This window comes from Callorhinus ursinus, unplaced genomic scaffold, assembly GCF_003265705.2.
Source record: "Callorhinus ursinus isolate GAN/ISIS: 27379988/994484 unplaced genomic scaffold, GSC_fseal_2.0 scaffold58, whole genome shotgun sequence".
NCBI lineage: Eukaryota > Metazoa > Chordata > Mammalia > Carnivora > Otariidae > Callorhinus > Callorhinus ursinus.
In genome coordinates this window covers 386,576-405,024 of record NW_027397120.1, presented here as the reverse complement: position 1 = coordinate 405,024, position 18,449 = coordinate 386,576, and the positions used below count along the sequence as shown (strand labels likewise).

The 18,449-nt window shown below is 57.4% G+C and overlaps 2 protein-coding genes across 4 annotated transcripts; one reads left to right on the top strand and one right to left on the bottom strand.

The window, feature by feature from the left end:
- The first annotated feature begins 5,199 nt into the window (after positions 1-5,199).
- Positions 5,200-9,857, top strand: PRAP1 (proline rich acidic protein 1). The gene is made up of 5 exons (XM_073884686.1): positions 5,200-5,345; positions 7,789-7,855; positions 8,529-8,581; positions 9,343-9,452; positions 9,562-9,857. The coding sequence occupies exons 1-5, from the start codon at positions 5,338-5,340 to the stop codon at positions 9,792-9,794; spliced, it is 471 nt and encodes a 156-aa protein (XP_073740787.1). The 5' UTR covers positions 5,200-5,337; the 3' UTR covers positions 9,795-9,857.
- FUOM (fucose mutarotase) lies at positions 6,558-15,995 on the bottom strand. Of its 3 annotated transcripts, XR_012375868.1 has the most exons (7): positions 15,884-15,995; positions 15,047-15,115; positions 13,398-13,468; positions 13,076-13,174; positions 12,341-12,414; positions 7,059-12,064; positions 6,558-7,025 (listed from the first exon to the last, which is right to left on the bottom strand). XR_012375868.1 is itself a non-coding variant. In XM_025880205.2 (6 exons), the coding sequence occupies exons 1-6, from the start codon at positions 15,966-15,968 to the stop codon at positions 11,998-12,000; spliced, it is 465 nt and encodes a 154-aa protein (XP_025735990.1). In that variant the 5' UTR covers positions 15,969-15,995; the 3' UTR covers positions 6,558-11,997. The 3 variants fall into 3 exon arrangements, 2 of the variants coding, with proteins under 2 accessions (XP_025735990.1, XP_025735991.1); XM_025880205.2 differs by having other exon boundaries at positions 6,558-12,064; XM_025880206.2 differs by lacking the exon at positions 15,047-15,115 and having other exon boundaries at positions 6,558-12,064; positions 15,884-15,994.
- Positions 15,996-18,449: the final 2,454 nt, after the last annotated feature.

Genomic DNA, 18,449 nt, shown 5'->3' with positions numbered 1-18,449 from the left:
GAGCACTTGCGTCTGCTGCCGCGGCTGTACTCCCACTGTGCCCACCCCCCCATCGGAGCTGTGCGGGGTGTGGGGGAGTATAGACTAAACACGCACACCCCTCACACTCCCACCGCCTCACTGCAGGGGAGCAGACACCCTGGCCAGCTGAGCCTAGGCTGCTCCTGGGCCTGGGGTATCGAGGCTGTCCCCCGCGACCTTGGTCAGGTGCTCAGACTGTCCTTCTTGCTCCCCTTGGCTTGGCCTTCACGCCCCCAGAGGAAGGCCTCCTCATGTCTCAGCGCCTGAAGCCCCTGGGCCGTCAGCTTTCCTAGGGTAAGCCTGTCCTTCTTGGTCACTGTTGTGCCCCAGCACCTGCACCTTGCCCCCATACAGAAGGTGCTCCCTGGGCGTTTGTCCAGCGATTGAGTGCGGGGGCTCAGCCCTGCTGGGGTCAGGCTCCACATCCCTGGCTCCCAGCTGGTGGAAGACAGCAAGGAAAAGAGCATGTTATCAGTGATTGGTCTCTTCCGCTGTTGAAGAAAATTTGAGTAAAGCCACGGTCTGGCTAGGCCCCCTTTGATCCGCTGATGGGCCCCTGGACTGTTTCCAGCTTTGTCTGTTGTAGACGGTGTTGCTGGGAACGTCATACTTGTATTTGTGTGGACATTGGCCTCACTTCTCTGGGTAGGTACCTAAGAGTGGGATTGCTATAGGTCAGACGGTAGCTTACGTTGAACTTTTTAAGAAAATGCTAACCTTTTCCCAAAGGGGCTGCACCGTTTTACATTCCCACCAGAACTGGACAAGGGTTCTACTCTCTCCACCTCCTGCCAACATTTGTTATTGTCTGTGTTTTTTCCAGAAGCCAAACAGCCACCTGTGGCCGTCAGGTAGGGCCACCATGACAGAGTGCCCCTTGGGCGGCTAAACCACAGGAATTGGGTTCCTTACGGTGCTGGAGGCTACAAGCCTGCTCCCAAGGGCAGGGCTGGTTTCCTTGGAGGCTTCTCTCCTTGGCTTGTGTTTCCAGATGGTCTTCCCTCCTTGCGCGTCTGTCTTCACCTCCTCTTCTTATAAGGACACTAATCAGAATGGATTAGGCTGACCCATATGACCTCTTTTTTTTTTTTTCAAGTTCATTTATTTAAGTAATCTCTACACCCAAATCAGGGCTTGAACTCAGGACTCCCAGATCAAGAGCTGCATGCTCCCCCAACTGAGCCAGTCAGGTGCGCCCCCTATGACCTCATTTTAACTTAATTATCTCTTTAAAGATCCCATATCCAAATACAGCCACATTGTGCTGAGGGTTAGAACTTCAACGTAAGAGTTTTGGGGGGAATGATTCTGCCCTAACACTGACCTAGTGGGCAGTAGTGATATTTCACTGTGTTTTGAAATCGAATCCCTAATAACTAATGATTCTAACTAAGCATCTCTTTATGGATTTATTAGCCTCTTATATTTTTGATGAAATATCTGTTCAAATGTTCCAAATATTTTTCAGTGGGGTTTTTTGTCTTATTATTGAGTTGTAAGAACTCTTTATATATTCTGCATACAAGTCCTTTATCAAATACATAATTCACAAACAGTGTCTCACAATCTATGACTTGTCTTTTCATTTTCTTCGTGGTGTCTTTTGAAGTGCAAAAGTTGGTCATTTCGATGAGGTCCAATGTCCGTTTTTTTCTTTTCTGTACCATGTTTTTGGTGCTGTAAATTTTCTCATTTTTTTTTCTTCCAGAGGTTTTACAATTTTAGCTTTCACATTTAAGAATGAAGCATTTTGATTTTTTTTTTTTAAAGTAGGCTCCATGCCCAGCGTGGAGCCCATCATGGGGCTTGAATTCACAACACTAATTGCAAGATCTGAGCTGAGATCAAGAGTCGGAAGCTTAACCGACTGAGCCACCCAGGTGCCCCTAGAATGATGCATTTTGAATTAACTTTTGTGTGTGCAATGTAGGGTATACATCTAAATTGTTTTGTGGGTGTTTTTTTTTTTTGCATATGGACATTCACTTGTCTCAGCACCTTTTGTTGAAAACAGTCACTTTTCCATATCAAATTGTCTTGACATCTTTGTCAAAAATTCGTTGTCCATATTTACATGGGTTTATTTCTAGACCCTTAATTCCATTTCACTCATCTATATACCAATCTTCATGCACGTGGCACATCCTTTATCACTGTGGCTTTATGGCAGGTTTTGAAATGGAAGTAGTGTGTGTCTTCCAACTTCGTCCATCTATTAGAAATTTGTTTTGACTCTTCTGAGTTTTGCACCTTTTCACATAAATTTTAGGATCAGCTTGCAGATTTCTACAAAGAATCCTGCAAGGAATTTGATAGGAGTTGCATTGAATCTACAAATCAGTTTTGGGAGAATTGCCATCTTAACAAAATTGAATCTTCCAATCCATGAACGTGGAACACTTCTCCATGTATTTAGATCTGTAATTTCTCTCAGCCCTAGTCTTGTGTTTCTTTTGTTAAATTTATTTCTATTTCATTGTTTTCAGTGCTATTATGAATGAACTTTTTTCCTAATTTCAGTAAAATTGTTCATTCCTAGTATATAGAGAAGACTGATTTTTGTATATTGATCCTATATCCTGAGATCTGGCTACTAATTTATTTACTTCTAGTAATTTCTTTTTGGATTCCTTAGAACTTTCTAAATATGGGATCACATCCTCTGCAAATAAAGACAGTTTTACTTTTCCATTCTAATTCAAGCATAATTTTCTTCTTTTTCTTGCCTTTTGCTGCACGACAGTACAGTGTTGAATAGCAGCGTCTTCTTCCCAAACCCAGTCTTAAGGAGAAAGCTGTCCACCCTACACTGAAATACGGTGTTTGCTGTAGGTTTTTTGTACATTCCTTTTTATCAAGCGTGTTCTTAGTTGAAAGATTTTATCATAAATGGGTATTGGATTTTGTCAGATTCTTTTTCTGCATCTATTAAAATGATCACATGTTCTTTGTCCTTCATTTTGTCCGTATAGTGTAACGTATCAATTCATTTTTGAATATTAAATCAATTTTGCATTCCTAACATAAATTCCTTTGTAGGCGTTTTAATATTTTATTAAGAATTTTTTGTCAATGTTCATAAAGAATACTAGCCTATACTTTTCTTTTCCGTATAATGTCTTTGCCCTTGGAGTCAGGGTGACACTGGCCACCTAAGAGCGTTGTCGTCCCCTGCACAGTCTGCTAAGACGGGGCCGCGGCCTGTCCTGTCTCTGCTAGGATGTCAGCTGTCAGCCAGATTCCTGGTGCTCTGCCGGCATGGTTTTCCTCTCTTGCTCTTCTCAAGACTTTGTCTTTGGGTTTCAACAGTTTAGCTGTGATATGTCTGTGTTTTATCCTAGTTGGGGCTCATCGAGCTTGTTGGGTCTGTAGTAAATGCTTTTCATCAAGTTTGGAGTGACTTTCGCCATTCTGTATTGATACATTCTTTCTGATCCTTTCTCTCCCTCCTCTTCTTTTGAGACTGTGTACCTATATGTGTACAGATGCATGGTGTGTGTGTGCACGTGTGTGCACGTGTGTGCATGTGTGCTTGACACTTGTGGTCTAACAGGTCTCTGAGATGCTGTTCATTTTTCTTCTTTTTTGGTCTCTCCAGATTGGATAATTTCTTTTGATCTGTCTTTAAGAGCTCATCTAGGGGTGCCTGGGTGGCTCAGTCATTGAGCGTCTGCCTTTGGCTCAGGTCATGATCCCAGGGTCCTGGGATCGAGTCCCGCGTTGGGCTCCCTGCTCGGCGGGAAGCCTGCTTCTCCCTCTCCCACTCCCCCTGCTTGTGTTCCCTCTCTCGCTGTCTCTGTCTCTCTGTCAAATAAATAAATAAATATTAAAAAAAATAAGAGCTCATCTAACTTAAAGATATTAAATACTTAAATGTGTCTTCTACTAAACCCTCTAGTGAATTTTTAAATTTTAGTTATTGCGTTTTTAAATTCCAGAATTTCCATTTGATTCTTTTAAGAATTCTGTTAATTGAAATTACTTAAGACATTTCATCACCCCTTCTCTTTAATTCTTTACGATGGTTCCCACTCAGCTCTTATCTGCTAAGTCCAGTATCTGGGTCCACTCAGAGAACTTTCTATTACCTGCTTTCCCCCGAATATTGGTCACACTTTTCTTGTTTCTTTGTCTGTCTTGTAATTTTTGGTTGAGAAATAATGATCTCATCAAAGGAACAAGTGTGTCATACCAATGCCAGAGGCTAGTGGTGGGGAAACAGGGTGAGCTGGAGAGGGTGTATGGGGACTCTACTTTCTGCTAGATTTTTCTCTGTACCCAAAATTGCTCAAAAAATCAAATCTCTTCATTTAAAACAAACAAACAAACAAACAAACTAGATGTCTTAGATTATATGTTGCAGCCACTTTGGATTCTGGTATTTGCTGATGAGGGTGATGGTTATTTGTTTAGCAGTTTCCTTGGATTGGATCTGCACACTGTTTCCTTGTGATGTACGCCCTGACCTCATGTACCTTCCCCTCCCTGGCTCTCTGACACCTGGCTTCCTGTGGGTTGCCCCTGGGTCTACACTGCTCAAGGCCGTGCAGTGGGGTTCTGCTCTCTGCCGACGGCTGGGAGCACAGAGATACGTTGAGGCAGCTTTTAGGGCTGCTTCCCTGAAACCCCCCTGTGGAGCCTCTGTGCCCACCGCCCATAAGGAGGCTGCTGGCCCCTCCCTTCTGACACAAGGTTCAGCGCCTGTTTGAGCACCCACTTCTCAGTTGCGCCTGTGCCCTGGGTCGCGTTCCAGAGCCCTGACCCGGTTGGTTGTAAGGCTCCTCACTCTCACTTGTGGGAAGCCCCAACTCTTGCACGTGTCTTTGAGCAAACCCAGATCCAGGAGGAGGCCTGTGCCCAGAATGCCCAAAGGGCAGGGGGCTGCTGGGACGGTTTTCCAGCTTCCAGCCAACCAGTCAGCCCAGTTTGGGGTCCAATGCCCCCAGGTCACAAAGCTCTGGCCTGCAACATCAGGACACTTTGCTGGTGGGTGGCCAGGAGGAATGCGCATGGGGCATGCAGATTCCAGCCTAGGGGCTGAAGTGGGAGGGGCGCTGCATCAGGTCCGTCCTGAAGTGGGTGGTGGGGCACTCATGGGAGTGACAGCTGGTGGAGAGCCAGCTGGGTAGAACCAGTCATCAGTGTAGTTGGGATCCCTGGTCTCTGACCTCTGTCCAGGTACGCCCACATGGGGCCATAAAACCCCGAGGAACCTGGGTGGGGAAGAGCAGGGCCAGGTGTCTGAGTCACTGTGTGCTTGGATCTGGAACTACGGGTCCCTGAGAGCACCGTCTACGCTGAGAAGGGGACCCCATCATGAGGAGGTAATGCCCAATGCTCCTGAAGCCAGACACCCCCAGCCCCTGGGGTACCTCCTTCCCAGCTCAGGCTGGCTCCAGGGGAGGGAGTTGGTGGGGAGGAAGGGGTGGCTCTCTGTCCTCACGCCAGTGTTTGGCTGCAGTCCCCAGGGCTGCCAGAGGTCTCCTTCCTGAGCTACCAGCGATTGTGGCCCATCTGGTGTCTGCGTCTGGGCACCAGCTTTGAGGGCCACCCCTGGGATCCCCACGAGAGAGAGAGCACACCTGTCCCTTGGGGTCCCTTGACCCAGCAAAGCATCACCCCTGCACGTGGGAGGGAAGAGGCACCAGGTTTGTGACGGCCCAAAAGAAAGGGTTGGGTCAAGAAGAGGAGGCTGGAGGCTGGCAGGGGCTGAGGGCAGGGGTCAGACGCTACGCTGAGAGAACATCACCCTGGAAGCAGGGGTGTGTGCTGGGCCCTGGGGCCAGACACTGTCTTCATTCCATGGGGGTCCCCTTTCCTCCTCCTCTACGCCAGAGCCCTCCCCTTGCCCTCCTGTTCTGGGGGTTTCTCCTTAGAACTCTGGTGTGAACCAGAGGCCATCCCCTCCTGTAGAGAGGTGGCTCGCTGGGTGGCTTGGGGGTCTTGGGAACATTTTGGTACCCAGAGCTGTCTTCCTGGAAAGAGACCTACAGGGGGCCCACAGCCAGGATGCCCCATGCTCCCCACCACTCTCTGGACCCAGCAGAGGTCCTATGTGGGAGGTGTGGGAGGTGCTTTCCCTGGCTTAGCTGGACAGCGTGGTGGTGCGTGTAGAGTCCAGACACGTAGGCACAGGTCCACAGTTCAACCCCTGCCAGCACGAGAGCCGGCCGCTGTCTACGAGTCGGTGCCCAGGAGAGGCAGGGCAGCTGAACCAGACCAGGCCAGTGCCCCAAGGTCCAGGGCATGCCCCGGCCCTTTGGCTCCCGTGGTGTGCACAGGAACCCTCGCCCCAAAGTGCTGAGCCACTTGGAGAGAAGAGGCAAAGGTCTTTGTGGGACTGGAATCTGTGGCTACGGGGGTGGGGCAGCTTGTAGGAAGCCTTGATCTGAGGCCCCTGCTGACCCTCTGGGCTCCCTGGCCCCTCCCAGCCCTGCCCAGCCTGCCAGCTGGCCAGCCACAGAAAGAACCCTTCCCCAGAACGCCAGGAAGAGCCCTGTGAGCACACAGACTGTTAAAAGATAAACGGAGGCATATTAAAATTTTGAGTTTATTTGAGCAAAATCAATTAGAATCAGGCAGCATCCCATCCGGCAGACAGGAATTACAGGCAGAAGGGAGCGGGACGAGGAAGTTCCCACAGCAAAACGCGGGTGGGTCATTGCAGGGTGACCTTTCCTCAGGGGACAGCAGGGGCCTGTCAGGCAGATGACCTACCCAGGGCTGACCACGCGTTCCCGCCTCACTGCTTTAAGGATCCATTTCTGGGTTTGGGTTGGTGACCTGGGGCTTGGGGTGAGCGATTCTATTTTGGGCCTGTTGTCTTGTCTTTTAACAAGACACACACACATGCTCACCCATGCACACCATATGCACCATGCACACCATATGCACCATGCCCACATGCACCACACACCATGCACGCACACATGCATCCTGCACACACCGTGCAACACACACACACACACACACCAGGCACCAGGCACCAGTCAGTCTCCCACCCTCTCCTCTCCTGTCTTGGATGAGGCTTCTAGGACCTTTACTGCTGGGTCCATTGGTCACCTGTCCTGCGTGTGTTTCTTTGCAGACTCCCTGCTTGGGGCTTGGTCCTTGGCTCCTCTCCCCTCTTGGCCATCCTGGCCTCCCTAGGGGTCAGGCTGACTGTGTCCAGGAAGAGCACCCATCCTGCCTGCCTCCTGTGGGGCTTTGTGCCCAGGCACTGACACCACAGTCCACCCACAGCTCTGAGATGAGCCAAGGTGCAGTCTGGCCGAGGGAGCCACCGTGCACAGCTTCAGGGTGCCATGGACACAGAGCACTCTGAGATCTTTGCCCCAGGTCCTAGCCCATCAGCACCCAGGCGAGGATGCTGTTAGCCCTCACTGCTCTGTGTCCAAGAGGGTGCATATCTGTGTGCAGCTGCTAGCCCAGATGCTGGGAGCTGGAGGCAAGGCACGGATCATCATATCCACCTGGCGGCCCGTGCTTGCAGCGATCTGTCCAGAATGTTGGGTGCAGCGGGGCAGCGGCCCCTGGTCTGAGGGGCCCTGAGAGCACGTGTGGGCCTGTGGCAGTCCCACATCTCTGTGCCTGTGTGTCCTTGGTCTATGAGATGGAGAAACAATGAAGTGGACCTGGCCCCAGGCCTCCCTGGCTGGGACCCATACCGCCAACCACACTGGGCTGCCCCCCTTGGTGTCCCGTCTGGAGGTTGATGAGCAGGAGCAAACCTGCCCAGCCTCTCGCTCTCCTCTCTGGTCCCCTCAGGCTCCTCCTGGTCACCAGCCTGGCGGCTCTGCTGCTGGAGGAGGCAGGCTCGGCTTTCCTGCCCCAGGTATGTGTGAGCTCCTCCGCCCAGCCCTGCCCCACCGGCAAGGAATGTGAAGGAAGGGCACCAAGTGTGGCGGGTGGCCTTGTGGGCACTGGGAGGGGCCCTCAGGATGACGGGGAGCAGGTCCCTGTGTGGGGTCCGATGGGCGAGGCTCACGGACGCCCAGGTGGTCCAGGTGGAGGAGGGGGCCCTTGATGACACTCACTGGCACTGAGTCCGAGCACATCCTCCGTCCTTGTGCATGCTCTCTGTGCAGGTAACTGGTGCCAGCCGTGTCTCCCCATCCCTCTTCCCCTCCGACCCCGCCCTGGGCCAAGACCACTCAGACTTGCACACCTGGGAGAGACCAGGTGAAGGGGAAAGCCCACCCCTTCCTGGCAACAGACAGCTGGTCGCTCCCCAGGGGTCACGTTTCATTCACTCCCCCGTGCTCAACTCGCTCCACGGAGGGCTGGACTCAGAGGAGCTGGCCCCCCTTCCTCAGGCCATCAGCCAGGGAGGGGTGGTGCAGACGCAGCCTCAGGGGTGGTCCTGTCTCTCCAGGAACCACATGGCTTCTGTCCAGTCCGCAGAGGGTGGGGTGGAGTCAGCAAGTGTGGTCCAGGGGACCTTGGAGCCATCTCTCTGCAGGTGTCCTCTGACCTTGGACCCCACACCTGTGACCTCCCTCTTCCAGGTCCTCATCAAGACCAAAGGCCACGTCGGGGCCCCTGAGCGGGACACAGAGGAGTGAGTGCCCCCAGTAGCCCCTTCTGGGAACCCCCTAAGCTAAGGGCGTTGTGGACGGCGGGGAAGCCCTGCACAGCAGCTTCGGGGAGGGGGCAATGCTCCAGCCTGCATGGGGCCCCACGGGATCTGTCAGCGGCCTACCAGAGCCTGGGGGCAGGGGGCTCCAGGATGATCCCCTAGCTCTCCTAGCAGCCTCGGGGACAAGGCCGAGGCCCCAGACAGAGGTCCTCCTAAGCCATGCCCCATTCCCTGCACTCACATGAGGCAACACCTGCTGGTTTCTCCCCCAGGGCCACTGGGCCAGGCCAGAGGGCAGAGAGCCACTCCCCAGCCTGCACAGTCCTGGCCTCCGGAACAGGAGGGAGCTCCTGCCCACGTTCTCTGGGTCTCCACGACCCAGGGCTGGGCCAGGACGTTTTCTCAGGGGACACCCTTAGGATGCCTCCCAAGGGACGCTCTGACCTTCCTGGGCCCCCTGCAGCTCAGGGATGTGGTGGGGAAGCCTGGCCTGCTTCCATGGAGGTTGCCTGGCCATAGCTCTTGGGGGGGGGTGGGCAGGGCTGCTTGTCCCAGGGCCCCTGGGGCAGGTCGTGAGTGATGGAACTGAGCCACCAAGGACTCTGGTGGGGAGCAACTTCCCACTAGGTCTCCTGCCCAGGGCCCCCAGGCTGCTCAGAAGGTGGTGGGCACCCTCACTGGCCGGGCTGGCTGGCTGCCTCCTTTGGAACAGGTAGACCTGACTGACCCAGCTGTGCTCGCAGGGCCTGGGGCGCCCGAATGGTGGAAACTCTGAGAAAGGACAACCAGCTCACGGGGCTGCTGGTGGCACCAAAGCCTGCGGCTGCCACATGGGAGAAACCACAAGGTCAAGGTGAGCACCCCTGGCGGGGTGTGGAACAAGGTCACAGCAGGCGAGCCCCCATGGAGTCGGCTTCCCTCCAGAGGGGAACCACACCTCCATCCCACCTCCTTGTCCTTAGGCACCAAGGCCCAGGCAGGAACCGAGGACACCCTGGGCCATGTTCCAAGCCCCAGGTGGGACCCTGAGCCGGACCGTGATGACCTGTACCACCCACCGCCCGAGGAGGCCCAGGAGGTCCAGGATGAGGCAGGGCTCTGGTCCTGGGCGCTGTCACTCCGCCAGGTGCTTCAAGGGCCAGAGGAGGATCAAGACCACATCTACCACCCCAGGGAGGGTTCCTGGGGCCCCTGACCCCTCCCCAACTGGAAAAATAAACCTCACGGAGGCGGAAGCCACATGTGTCTTCAGGAACAATGACCATGGTCCTAGCCTGCTCTGTCTGGGAGAAGGGAGGCCCGTGTCCTCCTGGTGCCACAGGCTTGTCTCCACACATCGAGAGCCCCCAAAGCTCCCCCAACCCAGCACCCCTGCTCTTGGAATAATCTGTTCCCCTTAGGCCTCCTCCTTGTACATTGGGATGGGGCTAGGGGCATGGCAGAGGTCAGTGGTTGGGACCAGTCAGCTCCCCGCAGATGGGCCCTAAAAAGACAGCAGGAGGCTGCCCGTCGGTGGGTGCTCAGGTGGACAGGTGCACCGGTGCTCAGGTGGGGGGCGGTGCAGGACTCAGGCTGCGGGCATGAGCTCACTGGAGTTATTTCACATACTGAATGTGTGCAGACTGTGTGTGCAAATGCAAATGGGGTTGTGTGTGGCGATCATGTCCCTGCATCAAGAGGGAAGCATTGAGTGCCTCTCAGTCCCCAGCCTGAGCCACTCCAGTGCTTAAGACAGAATAAAGCACCAGGCAGATTCGGATGCATCCGGCTGCTCTGGGGACAGTGGGCTTGTCCAGGGTGACCTCACGTGCCCTAGAGTTCTGTGTCCTCCCGTGGGTACCCTCTGAGGACTTGAATGGTGGCCCACGCCCTGAGGCTCTGTCTGACGGCTCACGTGCTCACCGCCTGGCACCGTACCACCAAGTAGGGGCACTGTCATCCCCACGTTACTGAGGAAGGGACCCCAGACTGGATAGTGACCTGTTCATGGTCCTGCTCTGACAGCAGGACCGTAACGGTGAGTCCCAGACTCACCGCTGTGCACCTTGCACTTGCTCTTGCCCCAGACCAGAGGAGCCAAGTGCACAGGGAGGCCCCAGACTATCCTGCACAGCACGTGTGAGGGTTAGTAGGCCTGCAGGTCGCCCCCGTCTGAGCAATTTGGGTACGGGCAATGGGGGCCCAGCGCCGAGCTCAGATCCAAGGTCAGTGGTGGCCATGGCCCAGGACAGCCCAGGGTGGTTTGTGGCCCAGTCTCTCTCTGGCATCCCTGGAGCCAGGATTCCCCGTGGGCATTTCCTCCAACCCAAGGGTGCAGCCATGTGGCTGAGAGCTCCTGGAGCAGCAGTGCCGCTAGGATTTGGGAGTGGGCCATTGAGGTGTGTGAGCCTCGTGAGCAGGGGATGCTGGAGGAGGCAAGAGGCTCTCCAGTGTAGACAACATCCAAAGGCATTTAACTGTCCACTTTAAATGTGTACAGTTTATTGTATGTCAGCTAAGTCTCAATAAAGCTGTTTAAAGAAAGGCCTTTGTGTGGCTAGCAGTGGCCGTGGGATCAGGGGTCTGAGGTTAAGTCCTGGCAGTGACTGGGCCCAGGCAGGGTCCCTTCCCTAGGCTGAGCCCCAGACCTCCAGCCCAGTGGGCCTGCCTGCCCTCCAGGTTCTCCTTGGCATCTGGGACACCAGCGCCGGTCCCCAGCAGGGGAGCCTTCCCCAGGCTCCGAGGGACCTAGGGCCCAGGAGCCCCCGTTCATACCAGCTTCTGCACCCACGTGGCTAGAGGGAGGCCTGGCGGGGAGGGCAAGGGTTTAGGGAGACCCTGGGGCCCAGAGCAGTGGTGGCAGGATACTCCCACCCTGAGCACCCTGAGCCCCCGCCCCAGCCTCGTGCCAGAAGCCACCATAGCCCCCCTCCCACACGCTGCCTCCAGGCAGGCTGGGCCTGTGCTGGGCACGGGGAGTCCCCTCGCCTCTTCCCGCCTCACCCCCATTTCCCAGGGCGGCTCGGGCCCTGTGTGTTCAGCAGGCACTCAACCACTGGAGAGAGGGAGCAGGAGGGAGGCCTTCCTTCCCACCTGAGGATGCGTGGCGGGGAGGGGGAGGCGCTCTGAGGAGCCAATGGCCTCCCTTGTGTTCGGCACCAAACAAGTCTTTGTGAGGACGGGGCTGTTGTTGAGACCCCTGGACTGAACACTGACGAGTCACCACACTTCACACCGTTGTCGTAAATTGGCTGAGTCCCAGCCCCAGTCAGCAGCCCCTCCCCCCACCTCCCAGGACTGGCCTGGCCCCTGGGGTCCTCAGCTGGGTGCAGTCTGGGCTGAGCAGGGCAGGGCCGGTTCGTCCGTTGTCTGGCTCAGAGATCCAGATTCCTCTCTGGGCCCAGTGGTCTTCGCCAGGCCTAGAACAGTGCCTCAGGGGCCAGCACCCCCTTCTTGAGGATGAGGTTTCCATAGAGGGCCGTCTCCCTGCATAAGGAGCTGAGCTGAGCACCAAACTGGGATCCCTGCTCTGCCCCCCATCCCATGCACTTTCACCCCATCCACTAGACAAGTCCAGGGACCAGTCCTCAGGCAAATCCCTTGACAATCCTCTTCCCAGTGGGGCCTCTAGCCTCATTTGGGGCAGGGGCTGAGCAGAGGGTAGGGGAAGTGCCTCATATGACCCAGACCCAGCCAGACCTGGCCGAACCTACCCTGACCAGCAGGACCCTGCAGGACCCCGTGAACTCAGCCAGAACTCACCCAGTTGCTACAACAGCAAAAGCCTTTTTGGCCCGCGCATAAAACTCAAACCTCTCTATCTTCGCCAGGGTGCTCTGGAAGGCAAAATGTCATGGTTGAGGGGCCTTGCTCAGAAACCCTCAGGGCCCAAGCAGGTGCCAGGGGCATGAGGAGACATAGCCGCTCTGAGCTTCATGTCTCTGGCTCTCCTGGCTGAGGTCCCAAGGATGCTCAGCCTCTAAGCTGTGAGGACTGGACAGGCAGGGACATGGGGGGCTGTGGTGGCCAGCTGCCTGGGGCCCTTGTGTCTCCTGGAGTTGGCCTGAAGGCAGGAGGGCCCCTGCCCAGGAGAGGAGTCCCAGGCAGCCTTTCCTCAGGTGGGTCCTGCCCAAGACGTGCCAGTGGGAGGTCCTGGGGGGGACAGGTTCATCCCCTCACAATGTGGGGGTGACACGCGGCATGAGGCCCGGCCTCTGACCACAAGACAGGGGCCAGGGGTGCCCCACTTGCCCCTGGCTCCACTCACACAAGCTGGGGTGGGTGAGGGGCCACAGGCCACGACAGGGTCCCTGACCTGAGAGGTGGGAGGCTGGGGACAGGGGACAGCCACAGCCCCAGGGTCACTCTTTTGTGGAGGGTGAGCAAGTGAGCCACAACTGTAGGGTGGATTCGGGGCCCGTCTTTTACTCCTCCCTGGGCCTCCAAGGAGGTGCAGGGGGTCCTTGAGTGCTTTCCTGGTGGGGGCTGCAGCCTCACCGTGCAGCCAGCCTCAAATAGGATGGACTGGTAGCTCCTCCACACTGGAGTCTGAAGGCCTGTTCTCCTGTCACTGGGCACCAGCTCCATGACAGCAGCCTAGGAACAGAGGGGGTCAGCTTGTGCTCTATCCGTCCAGCTGCCGGGGGCACTTCCAGCCCCCACACTGGGTGACAGTTTAGGGGTCCTCTGATCAGGCTCAGGGCTCTTTGGGGACACATGTCCTCCCCCCACCCTTCAAGGCAGATGGGTCCTCCGAGGTCTGACAAAGAAGAAGCCAAGGACCAGAGCAGGGAGGGGCAGTGTGGCGACAGGCACTCACCGGGCTCTCCACGTAGGTGTCCAGGGGCAGCACCTTCAGAACGGCCTCCAGGAGCAGTGGGATGCCCAGGCCTAGGGTGGAGGGCCAGCCTCAGCCTGCAGCCCTCCGCCACCCGGCCACCGGCAGTGCCGCCTGCCCTCTGGGCCTTCTGCCCTGGCCTCACGAAGCCGGCCAGCAGGGATGGTGTTGGGCCCAGGACAGCCGGGGATGCAGGCCCCTGCTGCCTGCCTGCTGACACTTACTGGGGTCACGCTGGCCTCTCCCTGCCATGGCACCTGTGACCATCCTGGCTCTGGGCTCGCCCTGCCCTTCAGTCTAGTTGCACTACACAGGTTATTGGTGGTGACCTCAAACACTCATCCACCAGAGGGGCACCTGGGCCACCTCCCTGACCCCAGCTCTCCCAGACGACCCCTGGGTTGCCACCTTTATCCTGTGGTGAGAACAGGGGTTTCTGGGAAGAGGCTGTTCTGCCCCAGGCTGTCCCCAAACCTGCCCACTGGTCTCCAAGATCCCTGCTCTCCTGTAAAGCTGGTTTCTCACGGTTAAAGTCCTGGTCGTACAAAACGGGGACATACAGAGCTGGTGACAAGAAAGAACTGGCTGTGATCTTTTTGCCGGCTGGTGGGAAATCCTGCTATCCCGGGTGCATTTTCTTCCGCCTTTTTCTCTGCTTTTCTCTGTGGTTAGATTTGTCTGCGTGGGGGCTCTGACCCCTAACTGCTTGTTTCCACTAACTCGCAGGGCGTGCGGGTCACTCGGAAGCCTGGCCGCTCCTTATCTTCCAGCATTCTGGCCTTCCCCATGGCCCACCTCGTCCCGTTCTCCTTGGGAAGGAGAGCATGTTGGTCATCTGGCCCACAGTGTAAACCGAGGCATGGCTGGCTCATCTCCCTCAGCAGAGGGTGGAAGACAAGGCCACTGGGCCTGGAGCCAGCAGCCCACTGGACAGGCCTCAGACCACTGGCCCGCTCTGTCCAGAGGGGCTGCTTTACCCTACATTTCACATCTTTGTGCCTCAGTTTCGCAGAAAGAGTTGTGTCCTCTCTGAGCATTGCTAAGGGCGGGGAGACAGTCAGGCCCAGTCTGAGCCCACTGCCAGCCCAGGCAGGGCAGGACAGGGGGACGCTGGTGTCCTCACACCCCCCACCCCCTTACTCTTGGTACTAACTCGGCTACTACCATCACCTTGGGGACCTGACTCCAGGCCCCTCCCAGCCAAGCCTGCGGCCCACCCCTGAGGGTCAGAGGGTCTCAGAGACAGAGCATGGGGGCACCTGGAGCCTGTGAGGTCAGGTCACCAGTACTGGGGATTCTACAGCAGAGTAAAAGCTGAACACGGACCTGGGCTGTGGGGGGCAGGGGTGCACCAGCGCTCAGCCAGCCAACAAGGCATCTGGCCTCAGTTTCCCCACTGGCAAGAAGTTACTGAGAGGTATCTGAGATAGAGCAGGAGGCCCAGGGTCACCTCTGGGGCCTTGGGGTGGAAAAGGGTCTCTGCCGGTCCTGCCATTGGGATTTCCTGGGTCACTGGGGGGTGCTGGGGAATAAGTGGGGATGGGGGCAGGGCGGCAGCACTTTGGCGAGCCCAGAGCTGGGGCCACGGTGTACGCACCCTAACCCCACTCTGCCGGAGTTGGCCCGCTCACCGTCAGCGCGGATCTCCTCTGGGCCACACCTGCATATGGAGGAGGTGGGGAAGTTCACGTCTGCAAAAACTGAACAGCCATCCAACCCGGTTAGACATCCCCCGGTGGGTCCGCGGGTCTGCACAGCCCGCCTTCCCACCGGGTGGGTCACCTGTCCGACGTCAGGTCATGCCCACTGCCCTCCCCGACCCGTCGACTCCTCTCGTCAGAGGTGGGGGCGGGGAGAGGAAGTTTCCAAGTGCAGGAGGACCTGCAGGGGCTACGAGGGAGGAGCTTAGAACCCCCACCCCCCCCCCCCCCCGCCTCCACCCCTTAGGGGTGCTGCCGCCCCCAGCCCGCTCCGGCGTCCGGCTGCGCAGCCCCCGCCCCAGGTCCATGGCTCCAGGAAAAGACAAACCGCCCCAAAGAAAGCGGTGTGGCCCCTCGTGGGCCGCCTGGGAGGGGTTCTGGAGAATAAGGGGCACACTGGGCCTGAGGCCGGAGCTGGGAACTTGGCCCCGGGGCCCCCAGAAAGCCGGGCTGGGGGAGGGGCCGGACCTGCCGACGCACCTGCCGACGCAGCCCCGCCCGGACCAAGGGCCACCGTCCTCGTGACCAACTGGGGGCGACCAAGGTCTGGGCAGGGGCTCGGGCCACCAGCCGGGCCTGTTTCCTAAAGAATGTGGGGCTGGCGGGTGCCCTACTGGGAAGTGGGACGGGGCGGCCAAAGCAATGCCTCCAGGCCAGGACCCGGCTCCTCCCGGGCTTGGGGAGCTGTCGCCTCCCGGACGGGAGCACAACCTGGGCCAGGACCCCTGCGGGGCCTGGGGTGGCGGGGGCCCTGCCCCCGCCCCTCACCGATCTCGTCTCCGTGCCCCATCCGTGCCAGGGCGTAGAGCAGCTCAGGGGACAGGAGCGCCGGGACGCCCTTCAGCACCACCATGATCCCGCGGCCTGGAGCGGAGGGGCGTGGCCTCGGCGGAAGGGGCGGGGCAGGAGCGGGGGCTCGGCCGCGCGATGGGGAGGGCCCCCCGGGCGCCCCGAAGGGCTGGGCGCGCCGACGACGACCGCGGCTCGCGCGTGCTGCCCGGGGGCGGGGGCGACAGCCGGCACAGCCCCCCGCAGCGTCTTGCGGGGCCTCGCGTCCCTCGCCGGATCCCCGGCCCAGGCGTCCGTCTGCCGCCCCTCGCGGCCTCCCCATCCCCCTTCCGTTCCGCTCCTCAGGCCTTGCTGACCCCCACCCCCACTCCCAGCCCAGCCCGCTGGGTCCCTGGGGGGGCGGGTGGCCAGAGCCGTCCGACTTCTTCCACCAACGTTCTTCACAAGGGCGCCCACGGGCCTGCCCTGCAGGGGACCCTGCAGGGGACCCTGGAGGGCAGGCAGGAGCGGCCTCTGGGCCAAGCTGGTGTGCTGGGAGCACCTTAGTGGGGGGTCCCACCTCGTCTCCCAGGCGCCAACCTGCTGACACCCCTCAGGTACCTGAGTGGGGTGCAGTGTCCCATCCCAGGACAGCAGTGACCTGACCTCTTACCCAGGGGCCCCAGCTGCTGGTCCTCCTCAGGATTGGACCTCCCCACCCCCACCCCACGAAGATGGGGTGTCCAGATTGGGGGTGGGGTGGGGAACGTATCCACACCTCGTCCCCTTGAACAGAGGGAGCACCTTGCCTTCAGCTGGCCAGAGTGCCCTGCCTGCTTGCCCCTTGCCCCTGGAGACCTGGGACCACGAACCATACTGTGCTTTCCTGCTCAGGGTGCCACCACCTCCCTGCTGGAAGATACCCACCCCACCCTCCTCCGAGGTGCAGCCCACCGCCTCTCTGTGTCCAGGGCTGGGTCAGGATGGTGGTTCCAGGGCCCGATCCTGGTTGAATGTGTAGCAGACTGTTTTCCAAAAATGGTGGCAACACTCCATCTGCCATCCCGCAGTGCCATGGGCACACCTCCACTGAGAACTGGGGCCGTCTCCATAGAGCAAGACTGATGGGGTGAGGGATGGGGGTTGCATGGCAGCCAGCAGGGCCTCACCCCTCACGTAGGGCCATCAGTTAAGCTGTAGCTGCTCTGTTGCATGCACAGCGCCAAGAGCCAGCTGGGTCCCCATGGTGCCCAGCACCCACCTGGAGAGATGCCCATGTCCTGACATCACCTCAGAGGGTCTGAGGATGTTTTGAGGCTGGGGCCCCATCCTGGGACAGTGACAGCCCCCTTCACCCATGAAGCCCACACAAGCAGTAGGAGAATGGTCTCTGACCCATGCTCAGGACTTTTACTCAATGGCCTGGAGAGATGGGAGGGTCTAGAGCACTGTGCCTCGCTGACCCACGAATTCAGTGGCAGATGTTTGGTGGGGCAGAGGGGGCTTCCTGTAACTGGGGTCCCTCGGTCACCCAGTGCCCTGTGAGGTGTGATCTGGGGGATGCAGCTGGCCCACCAGTCCGAAGCCAGCAGAGGAAGCTTGCTGTGGAAATTCTGTCTCCCACAGCAAATGACACTCAGTGTTATAGCCCCGAACACAGTTCTGCGGGGCACCAGAAACCGCTGGAGACCACGCATTCCAGGGCCTCCCATAGTTCTGATCCAGGTCTGGGCATGTGTATTTAAGCAAGCACCCTAGGGATTTGGATACAAGCAGCCCTAACACCAATCTTGCAGACTGACAAGCACCAGAAGACGGGCCCTGTCGACTGCTGCTGATGGGGCAGAGTGGGCAGGTCTCCACCGCAGGCAGTAGGCTCAGTTCTCGAAATCTTAACAGACATGCTCGCACCGCAGTGCAAGGATTCGTGCACAGAATGGTCACTGCAGTGTTACCCATGGGAGTCCTGATGACAAGAAACGAGCCTAAACATCCAACACCACGGGGATAAGTAAGCGACATTCCTGTATCATCATGTATTTCAGGGCCATCGAGCGGAAAGCTCACAGGAATAATACCGAGCAATGAGAAGAAAGCAAGCTTGACGACCTGCTAGAACCTAACGGAGCCCGGAAACGCTGAATTCAGATACAGAAGGAAGGTAGCCGAGACAGCGCCAGGGCTGCTGGGGGGACGAGGGTTAGCGTTTGTCGGGGACAGTCTCTGTTTGGGAGGACAAAGCAGCGTGGAGATGGATGGTGGGACAGCTGCGTAACTGTCACTATGCTCAATGCCTCTGAACTGCAGATTTAAAAATGGTTGAGATGGTAAGCTTTGTTTCCTAGACTTCACCACAATTCAGACAGAAGAGGGTGCACCTGTGGGACCGGAGCAGAAGGTAACGGGTCAGCACGCTGTGCAGAAGCGTGGATGCGCAATTCCATTTTCATAAGAAAACTGCTATCCCCGTGTGTCTGCACACGTGTGCAGAGAAACATCTAGAGAGCTACATACCTATTAACAGTGGTTACCCTGGGAGTGTGCCAGGTGACTTACTTTATGGACT